Source organism: Protopterus annectens, chromosome 3.part0 (assembly GCF_019279795.1).
Source record: "Protopterus annectens isolate FY-2018-M chromosome 3.part0, PAN1.0, whole genome shotgun sequence".
NCBI classification, from domain to species: domain Eukaryota; kingdom Metazoa; phylum Chordata; order Ceratodontiformes; family Protopteridae; genus Protopterus; species Protopterus annectens.
In genome coordinates, this window is record NC_056731.1 from 1,753,854,819 (window position 1) to 1,753,874,788 (window position 19,970).

The following is a 19,970-nucleotide window of genomic DNA, read 5'->3' on the forward strand; positions in this document are numbered from 1 at the left end:
TGTTCGTGTTGGGGAGGTGGGGGGTAAGGGATGGTTTAAGATGCTAAAGGCAGCCTTCGGTTTTGAGTTTACATTTGATGAATCGCAGTACTTGAGGTGGGTAGTGGTAAAGTCAAACCTGAGCAAATTGGTAAGGTTTGTGACAAAAGGCTATTCTCCTCCTATCAGAGCTAGCTGGATTTTTGTAAATACCTGTATGTCATTTCTGAATATTAAACTAATCTGTACATGATCCTTATGTTACAAATGTATTAGAACTGTATATCCAACTGCTGTATACAGAAGTTTGTCTTGAAAAGGTATTTGTGAAGTGCTGCATTTAAAATGTATCCACAGTGTCCCCTTCTGAAGAGAACAGAAATGTGCATGCACTATTGTAACTGTTCAAATGTATATTTTAACAGAGGAAACTGCTGGACTGAGGTTAACCTCCTGTATTCCAAAGTTTAGAAGAATATATGAAATTAAATTACTTTATAGGCAACGCCATAATCAATGCAGCTAGAGACTGTGTGTTAGGAAGATGTTCATCGTGTTTCACTGTTGCAGTCATTACAATTGGGTTATCCTGCTGGCAGGCTACCCACAGTCGGCCTGAATTCCAAAGTCTAGGTCTGGCGTTGGTTGCTGTCGCCTCTTCCCTGACGTCAGTGCGCCAGGGGTATAAAAGATGCAGCCGACGCCATTTTCTTCAGTCTTTCTTGCCGTGCGGTGCCCGAAGCAAAAGCAGTTTGCAAGTGCCAGTCGGCTGACTCCTGAAGTTTTCAAATTCGAATTTCAGATCCGAAGTCTTCATTAAAGCCAAGTACCCCATTGGGGAAACCTTTTTCTTGCTCCAGACCGATGTCAGAAAAAGTTAATAACTGTATGTCTTGTGGGAAGCCAATGCCTCATAAGGATTTTTACTCTTACTGTATTCCTTGCCTAGGCCCTGACCATAACGTTGCCAGTTTTGTGCCAGATTTAACCAACGCACGTGTCGATAAGATTTTGCATTTCATTACTTTGGCAGAAGATTTAATTATAGAATGCCGTCTGATCAGCAGACTACCAGAGTTTACAAAAAACTTAAAGCAAAAGAAAAGGATGAGCATCTGGGATCCAAAACAGACGAGGCTTCTAGGCTTGTCACTGGTTCTCATTGAGGCTTTTTCGCAGCCTCTGACACCCGTTACCTCAGAGCAACAGGCCGCTTTCGCCTCCCACGTGGAGCCGACTGGGCCTCTGGAAACTCAAGGTATCGGACACTCTGGGTCCGGAGCCGCTGAGCAGGCATCTGCTTCTGAGGGTATTTTCAGGCCTACACAGTTGTATGTAAAACGTACTTCAGCTATAAAGACCAAGACTAAAGCAGCTCTAAAGACAAAGAAACAAGTGCAGCATTCACCTGGACAGACCTTCATGCCTTAAAAACAGATGCTTAAAATGGCCGAAGACCTTAACTTTGATCAGGGGTTCCCATCCCCCTCCTGAAGAGGCCCCTTTGATCAGGGGTTCCCATCCCCCTCCTGAAGAGGCCTAGGCAAGAGTTAGAGTATGAATCTTCAGACCAGGTTTCCATTTCCTTTGATTCCTCCTCTGAGCAAGATTACTCTGTTCCTCCCTATGAGGATTCTGATGCTGAACAATTTATTCCTTCAGCCTCTCCTCCCGAGGATTATTCTTTTGGGGAAACACTGTATACTATGAGGGAGCATTTTCACTGGGAGAGCCAGGACTACTCAGAATCCAAGAAAAGGCTCAGATTTCCTTTTATTGCCCCAGCACAGGCCCCTAGCTATTCCACCTGTTTTAGACCGTGTAGATGTATTTTGAGTCCAGTTTTTCTCCAGACTCTACCACCAGCTCCGGTTAAGCCAGACTGATACTACAGGATTCCTGATTCACATAAATTTCTCCAAGAACCCTGCAGCAGACCCTGTAACCATCTCTCAGGGTCCCAAAGGGGTCAAGGCTTCTACTGCAAAAAACCCTAGCCCCTCTGGTAGGGATTCTAGAGCCCTAGACAGATGGGGCAAAAAGATTTATACCTCTGCTACCTTGGCTGTAAGAGCCTTAAATTGACAATTCCATATGCTTAAGTAGCAGCAATATCCTATGTCTTTGCTTAAACAGAAAATGCCAGCAAGTACATAATGTGCAGACAATAATGAAATGCAGGATTTATTGCATGCAGCTGAACAAGTTGGAAAGCATACTTTGCAATGTGGTTTTGAGACTCTTGAGGCCTCCTGCAGGGCCGCTGTTACAGGTTCTGTCATTAGGAGGCATGCTTGGTTAAAAGAACATGATTTGCCGGATCATGTTAAAGCAAAGCTATTAGATGCTCCTTTACAGCATGATACTTTGTTTGGTGCTAAAGCAGAAAAGGTGTTGAAGAAAATGGAGGACCAAGCTAAATCTATGCAAACAGTCAAGGATTTCTTGCAGGTGCAGCCTCCCAGATTTAGCAGGAACTGGCCTACAAATAATTGGTCATTTCCAGTGTCAGACCACAGAGGCAGATACAGATGCCCCAGACGCAGATCACAGCCCCCAAGGCTCATACAGGTCTAAAGAATGGGGTGCTTCTTCCACAAGCGGAGAGGAAAAATCACAGCCATACAGAAAACAGTCTCAGTGACTTCCCACTTCCAACACCAAGCACTTATCTTTGACAGCTCCTTTGGGAGGAAAACTAGCATTTTTTTCACAAAATTGGCACAGGATCACCCAGGACAAATGGGTTCCAAATATAGTTACACAAGGCTACAGGTTCCACTTTCACACCCTGCCAAGGCAAAACGGTATGCCAGATCTGCCACACAATCAATGGGCAGAGGCACAAAAACAAGTTTCATCCCTCATGGATATGAGGGCCATTCAAAAAGTACCAAAACAAGACCAGGGTCAAGGTTTTTATTCAAGAATGTTTTTGGTACCCAGAAAAGACAAAGCCTGGAGACCTATACTGGACCTATCTATTCTAAATACATATCTGGATATTCCAAAATTCAAGATGTTGACTCTACAGCAGCTTCTGCCCATGTTTGGCAAGAAGGCTTGGCTTGTGACTTTAGATCTGAGGCATACTTGCATGTCCCAGTCAGACACACATGCAGAAGATACCTCAGATTCAAAGCTGGCTCAATACACTACCTATTCTCTGCACTGCCCTTTGTGAAGACCCTGGGCGCAGTAGATAAGCCAAAGTGCCTGGCACCAGTAATTGCGCAGACAGAGGAATACAAATATATCCTTACTTGGACGATTGCCTTATTCAAGCGGAGAACAAGGGCATTCTACTACAGCATCTGGCGTTTGTAAAAAGATTACTGGCAAGTTTAGGGTACACAGTAAACTAAAAGAAATCAAAACTCGTACCCTCATGAGATAATATTCCTGGGTGCAAGCTTAAATACAACTGCCCAGATGGCATATCACATGCCAGACAAACACAGGCAACTGACTACTTATTACAGAATGTTGGCAACAAAGACCCAGTTATCTGCAAGAAAAATTCTGCAGGCCTTGGGTTTCATGGCATCCTGCATTCTGCTAATTCCATATGCAAGACTGCATATGAGGAAACTTCAATGGTATCTAAACAGTGTTTGGACTCAACATTGCCACAGCCTGGAAACCAGTAATTACCCTCATTCCCTGCTTGCAACAGGAGTTTTGATGGGCAATAGCCAGTCACCGCAACACGGGACAGACAGTCACCTTACCCACAGCCAGGCAGACTTTGACAATAGATGCATCAGATTATGCCTGGGGGGCCCATATGGCATGAATATGTTTTCAGGGCACATGGTCCGCAAGTCAAATGCATCTACATATTAATCAAAAAAGATGCTAGCTGTTCAGAATGCCCTAACAGCCTACAATGATCAACTTCACCCAGGACAACTACTAAGGACGGACAATACTACAGTCATGTGGTACATAAGCAGGGAGGCACACATTCCTACCCCCTCTGCAGGCTAGCCATGAACTTATGGCACACAGCATTGACTTACCAAGTACATCTGCAAGCACAATTCCTGCCAGGAAGGAAAAATACTCTGGGAGACTAAGTAGAAACCTCATGGATCCCCACGAGTGGAAACTGGATCCACAAGTCTTCAGCATAACAAGAACCTGGGATGTCCGGACATAGACCTATTTGCCTCCCCTCACAACTACCAACTACAAAGATTCTGCACAAGGACTTATCACAAGCAAGCATGGAAAGTGGATGCACTCTTTCAGTTGGAAACATCTAACAGTATATGCCTTTCCTCCTCTGTCACTCCTCCCCAAAGTACTGAGACAAGAGAAACCAAAAATGATACCGATTGCCCCAGACTGGCCCCGCCAGCACTGGTACCCAATCCTAAAGAGCTTGTCTCACTGCCCAGCCTGGACATTGCCTCAAATGCCTCACTTATTGACCCAACAAGACAGTCAGACACTGCACAGCCAGCTCAAAACCTTAAACCTGGCGGCATGGCAGATAATATAGCCTCTCAAGACACACCTCTCTCTAAAGCAGTGATGGATGTTATTTTGTAGGCCAGGAGGCCTAGCACCAGAAAATCTTATGCAGACAAATGGAAGAGATTCTGTGCTTGGAACCAAGCACAAGGTATTGACATGATTGTTCCAAATATTCCTCAGATTTTACAATACTTAACTGAGATGCTGGATAAAGGCTTTTCCTTTTCATCAATTAAAATTCGTGCTTCTGACATTTCAGCTCATTACAATACAGAACCACCTATTTTTTCACAACCCTTACTAAGGCAGTACCTCAGAGGAGCCAAATACTTAAGACCTCCAAGGAGAGCACCAGTACCTGCATGGGACCTCAACTATGTCTTGGAAAAACTCACACTACCTCCCTATGAGCTAGCCTCAGCAGCTGACATAAAATTCTTATCCTGGAAAACAGCTCTGCTCCTAGCAATAACCTCCGCTAGAAGAGTCTGTGTTACAGGCACTCATGGCTGTGGAACCGTTTATCATTTTCCATCCAGATAGGGTTTTGCAGAGGACAAACCCTACATTTATGCCTAAGGTAGTGTCCAATGTGGCCTTTAACCAAACAATTCATTTGCCTACTTTTTATCCAAAATCACAGAATAAGGGAGAGAGAATTCTGCATTCCTTGGACATTCACAGACTGCTACGCTTCTACTTGGACAGAACTAAAGCTTTCAGAAAGACTGATTAACTCCTAGTGGCATATGCTGCAGCATCACAAGGATCAGGTTTTACCTCTTATCATGCGGGGGTATCCATATTCATCAAAGACACCCACACCTCAAGACTGAGACCATCCAGGTGCAATTAACCATAGGCAAGACTGCTCTGCAAATTGTAGCATGTTACAGGCCACCCTCACAAACTCAGGAACCTCACATGGCCTTCCTGAAAACACTAGAGGGGATAAATGTATCACCAAACACCATCATACTAGGTGACTCTAATATAGACTGGGAACACTACTCAAGCCCAAACACCCTAGCCCAAAAGTTCCTGGAATTCATAAACTCAAATGCCATGGAACAACTAGTCACCATCCCCACAAGAGGAGAAAACATACTTGATCTCATCATCACGAACATGGGAGCACAATGTTCAACACCGAAGTATACCCCTCACTGGTGAGATCAGATCACAAACTAATCTCGCTGGAGGTCCTCATCCCACCCCCACCTGAAATAAAAAGACCACAGTAAAGAACTTCACTTCTAAAGACTAGTGTGGTCTCCTTTAAGGCCCCAACAGTACTCAAGCCGCTGAATCACTTACAAATGCCTTCTACCAGCACCTGCAGGACTGCATGGATAAGGCAATCCCAAGCAAAACAAAGACTCTAAAAGGTAAGACACCTGATCACTATAAGTAAAAACTAAGAGCTCTCATAAAATCATCCAAAGCAAATTTTGAGAGAAAATAGCTAAAGACTCAAAAGACAATCATAAGGCCAACTCCCAGATATGCTCAGAACTAGTTCAAAATGATGTGAAGATTACTGATCCTACAGACATTGCCAACATACTGGCTGACAGGTTGAGATATCTATACCAAACACAGCATCCATGGGACCTGATGGTGTGAATTAAACCCACAGCTAGGACAGCTGTTTAATCATAGTCTTACCTCTGTGGTGCACTGCAACTGTGGTCCCAATGGACCTCATAAATAAAGACATAGGAATTTGCAGACTTTGGATCCATCCCAGTTTGGCTTTGTCAAAGGCAGATCATGCCTTCTAAACTTGGTTGACTTTTAAGGCAGTTCCTTTGATACAATACCCCACTTTGAAAACTCATCAGCTTAAATGTTAACCCATACATCACAAGATGGGTTGCAAACTGGCTGAGTGACAGAACCCACAGGGTCAGAGTTGCTGGCGCCATGTCAGACTCAAAGCCTGTCACAATACAAGCAAACACAGGAGGGTTATGACAAAGTTTGCAGATGACTGCAAAAACACATCTGACACAGATATACTTCAGAAGGGTCTCACAGAAACGGATAACTGGTGCCAGAGCCACAGGGACCTGGGGACCCAGGTTGATAGTAGTCTGTCATTAGTAGTTAGGAAGACCTTCTACATTGCCCACCTTATCATGAAGGGATTCTCATCTAGATCAAGGGAGGTCATAGTCTCCTATACTCATCACTCATCAGACCAATGATTGAATGTATCTGACCCGACACTTGCAGCAGCTGGAGAAAAGTTCCTCACCAAAAGGATAAAGGGTCTCAAACATCTGTTCTATGCAAAGAACTCCAGCAGGTGACCCTAACATACAAGGCCATGTCAAACCCAGATTTGATGAATATGAAAATCTAGATCCGAGACTTAAACCTGCTGGCCTTGTTCAAGAGAAATCTTGACCAATGGATGGGAGATGGATTACCTCAGTGTCACTGCTCAACAGAGGCACAGCAAAATAATGGGTATAGAAAGCCCATCTCTAAACAGACTATTTCTAAGTGAATAGGCCATTGCATTCATTTCTGCTATTCACAGCATGGCAAATCAGTGCCCAAGGACATTAGGCCACACTCAACCAGAGCAGCAGCTTTTCTCAGAGGAGTACCAACCAAAGAAATCTTAGAGGCTGCAACCTGGAGTTCAGTGCATACCTTTACAAAGCACTACCACTTGCCTCTCTACTCTAAATCCAGGGCAGGTTTTGCCACTGCAGTTCTGCAGGGCCTTATCGCCCCTCCTAATCCTATTTAGCTCCAGCCTCCCAACCTTAGCTTTGGGATTCAACCCAATTGTAATGACTGCAACAGTGAAACACGAACATAGTGCAGTTGTGTACCAAACATAAATGTAGATGTTCAAGTGTATTCACTGTTGCAGTCCAGGTTACCCTCCTTCCATGCCCCCTTTTCTTTGCTGGAATTTATCTGTACTTCTCTATCCTATACAACCTATGTGGTGTATTTGCTTGTAGATGAAGGAAAAGTTGGTTTATGTGCATGCATGCTTATTGGCATAAATCAGCCTACCACTTTTGGGGCACCTGACATCTGGGACAAGAAAAACTGAAGAAAATGGCATCGGCTGCATCTTTTATACCCCTGGCGCACTGACGTCAGGGAAGAGGCGAAAGCATCCGACGCCGGACCTAGACTTTGGAATTCAGGCCGACTGCGGGTAGCCTGCCAGCAGGATAACCCAATTGTAATGACTGCAACAGTGAATACACTGTAACATCTACATTTATGGTAGGTACACAACTGTACTTTTTGTGAATTGGCTTTAATGTGAGCTAATTGCTCCTTTGTTAGCATGAAGGAATGGAATTGTTTTTTGACTGCCGGCATCTGCCAAAGATCTGAGCAAAAGCCCTAGAGTGTTTTTACAGGTAGATGCTAAATGCTACCAGCTGCCAGCAAAGGTGGTTTTGGCCTGGAAACTAGATGTCAGATGAACAGAAATGGTGTCATTCTGCAAGCTGTCCCAGCAGTAATATTTTGGGTATTTTAAGAATTGTCTTAGTGAGATAGGGCATTCTGTCTTGGACTTAACAATAACAGCAGCAAGCACTATTCACCACATCTCCCTTGCCGTAATAGTTACTAGGGAACAGTACAATTCTTTTAGATTCAGTCAGGAATATGGTAAAGCTTAATTTATATGTTTTTCTTTGTGTGAGCCTGTACTGCAATGTTTTAAATATTTCTGTGGTTTTGAACTCTGTCACTGTGGAAAATATATTAACTTTTGTCCTGTTATTTATTATTAAATATATTTAAACCTTTCATTGAGGCTCATCTGTGTAGATATATTTACGTTTTGAGAGTACTTGCATACTTGACACTGTGTGGGCCACTCATAACAGCCTTGTTCTTGGTCAAATTACCATTTTTATTAATTGCACTCAGTATATTGGGTACCCTTGGAAGAGCCTTAAGGTATCTGGCAGGAGTGACTCGTGACAGTGAAAACTACCTTATGGTCTGGGCAGAAGGGGGCATAGCTAGTAAATCTATACCAGTCTTCCCCAGGTGTGTGTGTGTATATAAATCAAACCTCAGTGTGTGTTTGCGCGCTACTTTGGCAGGGAGATGAAGCACTGGTTTGACAGGGAGGATGCTGGAGATCGCTTGGTCATTCAGCTGAGATCTCAACTCTATAGCTGTGCTAGTGGGGAGTTGTATTGGGGATCTGGAGGTAGAGGGAGAAACCAGTCTGGGGCTGACTGATTTCTGTGTTTTCTTAAGGTCTATTGCACTTGATGCAGACAGCTGCATCTGTAAATACTATGTGTACCTGTTATCCCCTCCGTGAATATCCCCCCACTATTGCCAGTGGTGAGGATTTGAGGCTCCTTCAGTGCTGGTTGGCAGTGGTGGGTCGCCACACTGGGTCCTGTGTGGGTGAACAGTTTTGATCTAAACCAGTTAATTTTCCATAGGTATTGTTTTGCAACTCAAGATGGCTGTCTTGAATAGCATTGATAAACTGGGAGAGTAGACGGACCCAAGAACAAATATGATGCATGTTTTTGGATGCATGTAATGGTGATGGGACCAATTTTAACAACCATAGTGAGAAGCCAGACAGCAACTCCTCAAGTAATGCAGTATGGACATATTAGTCAAAAAAAAACTATATGATGTCCTCATACAAAGCACCTTGGAATGACATTTTGGTGTGAATTTAGTCATTTAATATGAGGAAGGCTGTGGATGTGCTGTGCCCAGGAGAAACCCGTATTTGTCAGAGCATGCTGCACGTTTAGTAGTTCATGAGTTTGCAAATAAGCTACCATTTCAGCTATTTTGGAGAAAGATGTCCGAAAAAATATCTTCCCCAAGAGATAACCACTAAAGAACTCTTTCTGGGAAGATAAACTGCATCTGGCTTCCAGGATTTGGAAGAAGACATAGAAATCTAGAATGTGTGTGGCAAGTTCTATTTTTTTTTTTGTTTTTCCAAGGTTAATGCCCTGTTCTAAAAAAAAAAAAAAAAAAATACTCTTCAGGCAAACTTTGGGTTTTGCTTTGAAATACATTTCAGTGCCTGTTACAGTATGCAGTGTTTAGATGTTTTGAGGGAATATGAAAAAAACGAAATCCTTTGAAGGATAGCACTTCTACAAATATTGCAAATTTTCTAGGTGAATTAGATTAGTACTGCAACCCTCACAAGCACAAGTGGTTTAGAAAATGGATAGGTGGAATTTGCTTAGTAAAATGCTGTATTAATATTAAACAAAATTCTCCTTACTTTTCCTCTATTTGGAGTAGAGCCTAAAATAAGGTCACAACAAACACTGTCGAGCAATGAGTCTTAACATAGTTCTTATTGTGCTGTCTACTTTATAATTTGATGCTTTCTTTTATCCCCAGATCTGTTGGAAAGTGACACACAGAAAGTAGAAGTAGAAGATGGTGCTGCTTCTCCTAAAATGGCAGGAATGTTGTCAGAGGAAGAACAAGAGGAACTAAGTAATGACCTAGCAAAGGTAATAATACATTTTAGCAGTTATATAATTTTATTTTATTTAGTTTATCCAACTCCGATTACCCCTGATGTCCTCCTTTTGATCACTGTTGCAGTATTCCAATATTGATAGGTTGTCTTGCTGAGGTAACCTGACATCTGGCCAGTGTGCCATAATAATCCATGCAGTCATACATCCAACTTGTAAAACAAGCCCATGGGTGTAAGGGTACGTAAGTGGATTTATGAGTGTGCGATCCTCTTACTGCCAGTCCAAATGTAGTTCTCACACCTGTCTGAGTGGTTGTTGGCTAATAAGTTGGCTTGTTGTTGTGTCCACTCCTGCGTACTCCAGATTTATACTCTAACCCCCTTGTGAGGACACTCCCCCTCTCTCCAGTTATCCAATCATTTCATCCCTGCTCTAATCTTCACACCCTCCTGTTCTCTGCTACTCTGTATTCCCTTAACTAACATCCCTCCCACTGCCTATTAGCTGTGTGGCACAGTTCATTACCCTCTCTTCACCTCCACTTTATCCTTATTCTTTTCATCACTTACTCGTCCTTTCCACCCTCCTTTTTCTTTCATACTGTATCTCTTTATAATCACTATGCACTCTCCTCTTTCTGTACAACCACTTTATACAACATCATGCTGCTTCAGTTCCTTTTACTTCCCATTCTTTTCCTCCTCTCCCAGTTTTCATGTTATCACTCCAGCCTTTTTTACCCTCATCTATCACCCACTTTTCTCCAACACACTTCCACTTTCTATAATAAGCTTAATTTCCCTATTTCACCATCTCTTCATACTACCACCTATATTCATTGCCACAAACTAAAGCATTTCTGTCTTCCTCTAAACTTAATTTCAACCCATTAATTTACTTCTATTTCACTAAACCCATTCTATTTAATATTATTCTCCTAACAGATGGGGACATCCACCCTAATCCTGGTCCATCCTCTTCTTCCAACCTCACCTCCTCCACCTTTAATTACTAGTCTGTTATTACCATCCTCTCAAACCACCTGTCTGTTTACTCCATTAACCTACAAAGTCTTACCAACAAAATTTCTGACTTGCACGATTGGATAGCTATCCACTCACCCCACATCTTAACTCTGTCTGAAACTTGGCTTAGCCCTCATATCACCAATTCTGAAATTCTGCTCCCTGGATACAGCATATTCCGGCAAGACAGACTTGGTATAAACCTTTTTGGCTTCAGTTAACTAATTTCTTCTCCCACACGCTTCAGTCAAAATTCCAGCTCCATTCTTGATTTGGATCTTTATTTCTCACCCTAATCATTACATTAGTTCCAATACTGTACCACACTCCTTATGTGATCACCTCCTTATTTCAGTACTAAGAGCATCTTGTCATACCTCTAAAACTCTTTATATAGAGACTGTCTTTGACCTTTATAGCCAACAATCCATCAAAATGACTAAACAAAAACTTGGTCTTTTGTATAGAAACAAAACATTCCTATTCATTACTATTCAAGAATTCCAATAGCTGAAGTCTACCTTCTCCCTTGTCTGCTCTATGCTTCCCCTATATTTACTCGCCTTCGAAGAAATCAACTTGAACAAACATACAACCAAGATAGTTAGATTTACCTGTAACCTCTTAAAGATCCCATCACTACCTTCCCCTTAAACAACTTCAGCGGCTTGAACTTCCTCAGATTTTACAACTTTCTCAACTACAGATGACTCATTCTCTGCTTTACAAACCTGCAGCCTGCCCCTCACTGTCCACCCTCATATCCCTTTACAGACCTTCATGATCTCTTTGTAGCACTGACCAACAGCTACTTGATACCTATAGACATAGCAAAACTATAGGCAGACTAATCTGTAAATGCTCTTTCTCAAATTTGGAACAACCTTCCTACCAATGTATGTTCTATCTAAACTTTTTTTTTCATTTCAAAAGAGAATTGAAGAGTTACTTTGCTAACTCTCCCATCTGCAACTGTCACCACCCTACCTGACTTTGACCTATTTCAATTTCTGCTCCATATTCAATGCTTTTCTGTTCCTGATCTAATAACTCTCATTTCCAACACTGTTCCTCAACTGTACCGCTGACCTGTTTCTCTACCCAGTTCTCATTTTCTCTACCTGTGCTAATACACCTCCCACCCTCCTCACTCTTTATGCTCTTGATTTCTCCTAAACTTTAATCTGAAGTTGTTAATCATCTTCCATTCCTCACTGATTTGTATGGTTCCGAACCCTCGGAACAGAGTCAGCCAAATACCAAGCTAGCGTACACTAAACTCTCTAGCCACACTACTACCCACAATGCCCTTCATCCCATACCTCAGATCTTGTTTGCCGCATAGCCATATAGCAGCATTTTCACCAAGCTCTCCAGCTAAGTAGTCTTGACTTATTTAAACTGTGTATTTCTCCAATAATTTCTCTACTAGTGTCTTTCTTATAGTCTAGCTCTACCCACATGTATTCCTTTTCTTACCATTGTTGGTATTTTCTTGCCTTTCCTTACTTTTTACCACCCTCGTGGTAACTCTTCATACCATTGCTGGTAGTCTGGCCTTTTTCTCCTCTTTGAGAGTGATAGTAGGTCTGAGAAAAATGGTACTTCAGGTTTTAAACACTGCACGTCGTGCAGTGGTAAATTACCGAACAGTAACTTGCATTTTAAATGCATTTATTGTGTGGTTGTTTCGCACCTTTCTGCGACTCCCCCTTGTGATATTTCTGCAAGTTTTAGTCCACTGACGTTTAATGAATGGTGCAACAAGTTGTTTTTGAAAGGATTGCTTTCCTCACCTTTCTCTGAGGCTATTTCTGTGGTGGTCTCTTCCCCTCCAAGTCAAGGATAAGAAGCATCCCGCTCAGACCCCTCTTCACCGGCCGGTGACAGAGGCAAGAGTCATCTATGTAAGGCCTGTAGATCTTAGAGCATTGGCTCGCTGCCTCGGTGCCACCGATTTTGGCGCAGAGTGCAGTTTCTGGGAAGTCTGAATTGTCTGTTCCGGGCTTGGCACAGACTATTCCTGAACCGCTGATTACTTCGGTTCCGACCAGTCTGGTTCTGGACACTTCGGCACCGACCTTGTCTTTACAAACACTGTCTCTGACCTCTGATCTGATTTTGACTACTACCCTGATTGTGACTTCGGTTCAGAGTTCCCTCTCTGTGCCGACCTTACCGTTTACGCAGTTCAAATCAGAATCCTCTGCTCCATTGAGTTCCTTACCATGGACCAGGTATTCATCTTCTGTGGATCCATTTGCCTGGTAAGCCTACAGTCCCTTTCTGGTCCGGCCTGAATCCCCTTCCGGGATATCGGTTAGGTCTGCCTGGAGTGTGTCCAAAATAGACATGGTTTGTCTCGTGGATCAGGTATTGACTGCAAGAGGAATCTCCAGACCCTGTTCCTCTCCGGGTGTTGGGATTTTTCCTCATTCGACTCCTTCATATTCTCCTGATGGGGATCTTTTGGTTCTAAGGCCCCCTTGCTTTTAATGGGACCCCTTCCTTCGGCACAGACTACTATGATGCCTGAAGCATCTAAGCCCTTGTGGGTGTTGGTTCCGATGACGGCCCATCTTACTCAATCTATTGCTTCTGGGGTGGAATATTCAGTTCTGGCCCCGGCACCAACTGCCTTTTTGGTTCCAGTCTCCGATCCGAGAGTTGTATCTGCAGCAAACCCTTCTCAAACTCCAGTCTTGGAGGTGGGCCCTTCGGAGCGGGGTGTGATCCCAGTTCTGGGCTCCCATCCCTCTTTGGGTGGGCCCGCCTTCTGGATTATGGAAAGGGTGGCTAGCAATTCTCCTTCAGCTCCGCCTTTGGTTCCCCCCCAACTCAACCATCGCCAGCCCTTAGCAGGGGACCACTAATCCAAAGCACCCCCCTTTCCAAGGCCTCTTCGGACATTCCCACTGAAGAGCCCCCTCGGAAGAGGGTGTGCAAAAGAAAACACATGAGTCCCTTACTGTGGATACGGATTACGATGATGGGGAAGGTTCCCCTAGATCACCCCCTGACTGTTTCCTTTGGGGACATCTTGGAGATTTTGAGTCAGCGAGGTGACTGGAAATCTTCCACCCCTTCCCCGGAGGAATCTATTCCTACAAGCTTTCCGCTCCCGGCCCACTACGTCCTGGGTGACCCATCTTGCAGATGAGTTTGTCAAATTTATCGTGCAGCGAGCGTGGAAGAGTCCGGATTCAGTAGAAGCTATCCCCAGGAGATCAGACAAAGGACTTCCTCCTCCAGAGGATCAACCCCATTGGTCAAAAAGCTTGCCAGTAGACGCTGTGGTGGTGGTGGCGGCCACGAAGGAGGACCTGGCAGAAGAGAGTCCTGCTGTTCATCCACCCAACAGGGGGTCCCAGGTGGTGGACAGGTTAGAGAAGTGAGTTTTTGCTGCAGCGACCTTTGCCATGCATTCGCTGAATTTCCTGGCACACAGACTCCAGAGAGACCTTATTTCTAAACTCTCTGGTAGCCTCATGGGTCAAGTGTCGGATGGAGCACGTGACAGTGGCTTCCCAACTTGCCACCCTTGAAGCAATTTCAAATTCCTGCATGAGGTTGCTCTTCCACGCAACTGGAGCAGCTAGAGCAGCAGGTGCTTGGATGCGCATTTTTGACCTACCGGTTTCTTTCAAGTTTTCCTTTTTGAACGCCCCTATTGAGACCTCCGCGCTGTTTGGTTCTAAGGTGAAGGATACCTTGGCTAGGTGAGAGCAGGATGGAAAGACCTTGTCTGCTGTGGGTCTGTGCTTCTCCAAACCTCAGTTTTCCTTCTCCAGGAACCAGAGGAGTAGAAAGTTGTGGCACAAGAAGTCCCAAGGTTTCTTTCATGATGCACGTGGCAAGGACTCTTCCAGAGGCAGAGGGGGGTCTGACGGTGGTCTGATGGTGGTAGACTCCTTTAGGGACAGAGGGGGTTACTGGAATCAGGGCTCTAGAGATTCTTTCTCCGGTAGGCCCTATCAGCACTCCTGAAGCGTTGCCCGATTGCTTTCCTCTGGAAGCAGTCGGGGCTCCTTTCTCTCTGCACCAAACAGCTTGGCCCTCCATTACCGACAATCTATGGGTGCAGAGAATTATCACCAGAGGCCATCACATTCCCCTCAAATCCTTTCCAAGACCTCAATTCTTCCTTCCCGACGTACCACCCAGTCAAAGGGAGGAGGCAGCTTCTGAAATCAAGAAGCTTCTTCTAAAGAGAGTCATCCAAAAGGTCCCCCCAGATTAATATGGATTAGGGTTCTACTCAAGACTCTTTGGTGCCAAAAAAGACTGGGGACTGGAGGCCCATCCTGGATCTCAGTTGTTTGAACAAGTCAAGTTATACAGACCAAGTTCCGCATGGTCACTATTCAATTCATCCTTCCATGCCTTCGGGAGGGTGTATGGATGTGCTCTCTAGATCTCCGGGATGCATATTACCACATCAAAATAGAAAAATGCTCCAGGAGACATTTGTGCTTCCAGCTGGGAGCCAATCATTTTAAATTCAGAGCCCTGCCTTTCGGTCTCTCGACGGCCCCCAGAGTGTTCACGAAATGTCTAGCAGTGGTGATAGCTCACTTGAGACTTCATGGATTCCAGGTGTTTCCTTATCTGGACGATTGGCTGCTCACCACCTCCACCGAGCGTCTACTGACCAGGGCCCTTCACCATGCTCTGTCTCTGGTGGAGTCTCTGGGTATTACTATCAATTGGGAAAAATCAGACCTTCAGCCCTCACAACAACTGGAATTCATAGGGGCTATGTTCAACACTCAGCTCGGCCTAATATCTCTTCCTCATCACAGGCTCTTAAGAGTGAGAACACAAGTGCAAGTGATGCTCGACTGCAGGAAAGTGTCTGCAAGGGAGGTTCTGCAGGCTCTGGGTTCCATGGCGGCAGCCATTCCCATTGTTCCGTTGGCCAGGCTTCATATGTGCTTGTTACAGTGGCTTCTTCAAACTCAATGGATACACAATCATAATCCCTTGAATGCACTAATCCTCATCACTGATGTCTGCAAACAGGATCTCCTCTGGTGGATGAGAATGGACGAAAGTCTTTGTCGCCCCTTTCAACCTCTTCAGCCCAGTGCCACAGTGAGTACGGACACTTCCCTGATAGGGTGGGGGGGCCATTTTCAGGGAAAATCTGTTCAAGGCACGTGGTCTCCTCTAGAAGTCGACTTACACGTCAGCATTCTAGAGCTCAGAGCTGTTACTGGTGTCACAAGCTCTCCACCTTTTTCCTCTCGGACTGATTGCTATCCAGTCCGACAACATGTCTGTGGTCTGGTACATCCGCAAGCAGGGAGGGACCAGATCTTACCCCCTTTGCCGTGAGGCTATGAGAATTTGGCAGTGGGCGATAGCTTCCAGCCGTTTCCCGATTGCTACACACATCCCGGGGAGTTCCAACGTGATTGCGGACAGGCTGAGCAGATGCATCCTGCTTCCTCACGAGTGGTCTCTTAACCCGAGAGTGACGGAGGACATTTTCAGCCGCTGAGGCTGGCCTTGCTGCGATCTGTTTGCCTCCCCCTCCAATATGAAGTGCAACAGCTACTTTGCCCTCTCCTCCGCAGGGGGAGTCCCCGAAAGATGCTCTGACTCTCGATTGGCCCACGGGTATCCTGTACGCTTATCCTCCCATCCCCTTGATACCCTTTGTCTTAAGGAAACCTGCTCAGTCGAGAAGCAGAATGATTCTCATTGCTCAGTTCTGGCCTTGACAGTTTGGTTCCCTTTTCAGCCACACCTGCTTCGACCTCCTTGGATTCTAGACTTCTGTCAGGATCTCATTTCTCACCCCCAAGGGTTGTTTTCTCCAAATCTGGCCACGCTCAAACTGACAGCTTGGTTGCTCCACTTTCGTTAGTAGCCAGGCTTGAATCACTCGCTTCTGGTACGGAATATTATTTTGGCCTCCCGCAAACCTTCTACCAGAAAACTTTATAAAGACAAGTGGAAATGTTTTCCCTTGTGGACACTAGCTGTCTCTGGTTCCTGTTTCTGTTCCAGTAGCTACAGTTCTTCAATACCTGACCGAGCTTTTCCTTAACTGGACTTCTGCATCCACAATTCAGGTACATCTAGCTGCCATCTCCAATTTCCATGATGGTTCAGACGGAATTCCTATTTCTTCTCTGTGTAAGACCTTCTTGAAGGGAATTTTTCATTCTAGACCTCCCACTAGGCGACCTGTGCAATCATGGAATCTGTCTAGGGTGCTTCAAACTTTGACTCCACATCACAGGTTGCAGCCAGCTCGAAGGGAGGTAAAGTTTCTGTCCTGGAAGACCTTGTTTCTGGTGGTGGTTACTTCAGCCAGACTTGTATCAGAGCTGCAAGCAGTATGCATAGAGTCCATATTTTATTTTCCATTAGGACAGAGTATCACTTCGCGCCAATCCCACGTTCTTACCCAAGGTGGTTTTGGAGTTCTCTATCAGTCCATTGAGTTGCCCGTGTTTTTCTCTAATTTTACCAACAGAGGGGAATACTGTCTCCATTCCTTGGATGTCCAGAGACCGTTGCATTTTTATTTGGACAAGACAGTCATTTTGAAAGTCAGATCAGCTTTTTGTTGCCTTTGCGGGCTCTAGAAAGGGATCGGCAGTGTCTAAGGTTACCTTTTCTAAATGGCTTGGGGATTTCATCTCCTGTGTTTATTCTCTGGAGGAGGAATCTGCTCCTGGCCCCATTAAACCTCATTCCACTAGAGCTGTGGCCGCTTCTGTCACCTTTCATGCTAGGGCTTCCATGGATGATATTTGTGCAGCTGCCACCTGGGCTAGAACCCATACCTTTATCAAGCATTACTAATTGGATCTGATCTCCAGGGGAAGAGCTGCCTTTGGCTCTATGGTTCTCCAGAATGTTCTTCCATGAGGGCCACCCAGATTCTGTAGTAGCTAGGGACTCTGTCCCATCAGTGAGGAATGGAAGATTAACAACTTCAGATAAATAAGTTGAGTCTTACCATAACGTTCCATCTGAGTTGATCTTCCATTCATCACACCCTTCCACTTCCCTGCCAAAGGCTCCTGGTGGATCTTCGGGTCGTTTTGGTGTGTTAGGGTGTTTGTGCAGAGATGGCCTCTGCCTTTGTTTCAGTTTCTTATATATGTTTCTACTATATGTTCTGCAAACTCTGTATGAGGTATGGGATGAAGGGCATTGTGGGTAGTAGCGTGGCTCGAGAGTTTGGTGTACGCTAGCTTGGTATTTGGCCAACTCTGTTCCGAAGGTTCGGAACCGTATCCATCAGTGATGAATGGAAGATCAACAACTCAGATGGAACATTATGGTAAGACATAACTTCTTTTTTCGCTCCCCTCTACCTGTACCCCTCTATTTTAATACTTCCTCCCCTCTTCCAACTGTTTTTAATTTATATATTTTTTCCTCTCTAAAAAGACCAATTGTAACCTATAGGTTTCTACCTCTTATCTTAAGCTGTTTTTTTAGAATTTTTTGAATACTTGATCTGTTGTACTTTTTTTTTGGCATACATAGCATGAATGCATGTATTTTATTTTCCAAATTCATGTTCTGTTAACTACTTCATTTGTATCCTTGCGTGGAGCATTTCTCGTTGGGTTTCCACTGAAAAACTAACCTGGTTAACAAGAGAGAGATAAATAATGGTTGCCTTTACTTTTTCAGGGAAGTGCCCTTTGTGGAACCTTCCCTTTTTTTTTTGTCTTTGTGGTAAGATTTGTTATATGTCTGATAAGAGAAGGAAGTAGTATTATGGCGGGCCAATTCCTTAAGGACCTACACTTCCAGCATTTATTTTTGTCTTTTGGCTGAACGTGACTATAAAAATTTCCAGATTTGTCAGTTTTTCGTAGAGAAAACCCTATGTGCGCATCTCTGTTCGCTAAATAGTTAAGATACCCAGTACATAGCCAAATCCAAAAGGAGGAAACCTTCAGCATCTGGTATGCATGTGACATTGAATTACTGTCGCAATGTATTTGACAGGATTTACATAATGTTCTAATATTTTTCCACATATGTATCACATCTGATTGATTTCCATTTTTTAGTCCTAGGGAATGAACTTTTTGAAGCATTCTGCAAAGATGGCAGTATGCCAGTGTTATTTGTCCAAATTATAGCCATAATTAATTGAATGCTTGTTTGCAGTCTTCCATTCTGATGACGAGTGGAAAATCCAGTAGAGATTGTGTTTGGTATGTTAGTAGTATTTTTCTTTAAGCTAAAACTCCCAACTTTCTCATGTCATTTGATTTTGATATTTATTTCACATCTGCTTTAGTTATGTTTGTTTTGCATTTCAAAGCGACAGTGGAATTAAGTATGCACTGGTTCCAGTAAGAGTTACTTACCATAGCAGAATCTACTAGAAAAAGTTGATGTGATCTGGAATAGAGGCGCATGCTGATATAATGTGCAGGAACTTTCTCCAATCCATTTAACTTACCTTGGGTATTGAAACAGTCATTTACTATTTGTACTTGGTTACCTTCCTCACGATAATGCAGAATAGTGTTCGTTCTTAAAGCAGGCAGCTAACCAGAAATTTCTGTTTTGAAATAACACTGTACATTGGTGGCCCCCACCCCCATGTACTACTCCTTATCTCTTAATGTATGCATCTCTCCAAATGTCACCCATGTGCATTTAAATGATAACACTTGATTTTCACACATTCAGCACTAGCGATATAAAAATCCCTGCTTTTAGGGAAATATTTACTATTATCCAGTTGAGTATTGGTATGTGCTATAGATATTAACCTAGCCAGTTTTTGTATGAAGTACACTTTCATAAAATGTTTTGTGAAAGTGGACTTGGGTATGCCTGGGCAAACCTCTGGTGTGAACTTCATAAATCAAACAGCAAAATGCCAGTACACAAATTTTCAAGAGGGATGCCTCCCAGAAGACTTTCTGTGCACAGAATAATTCCATTTGCCCTAATATTTTATTTGTATTAAATGTGTTTTCATGATGCTGGCACAGTGGCAAAGCAGATAGCAATACTG

At 43.9% G+C, this 19,970-nt stretch overlaps 1 protein-coding gene across 1 annotated transcript in view; it reads left to right on the plus strand.

Annotated features, from left to right (window-relative positions):
• LOC122797178 (tumor protein D52-like) overlaps positions 1–19,970 on the plus strand; it is a 491,103-nt gene that overhangs the window by 189,748 nt on the left and 281,385 nt on the right. The window contains exon 2 of the mRNA XM_044065997.1: positions 9,850–9,965. Within this exon, the coding sequence (XP_043921932.1) occupies positions 9,850–9,965 (116 nt within the window). The remainder of the gene's footprint in view (positions 1–9,849; positions 9,966–19,970) is intronic.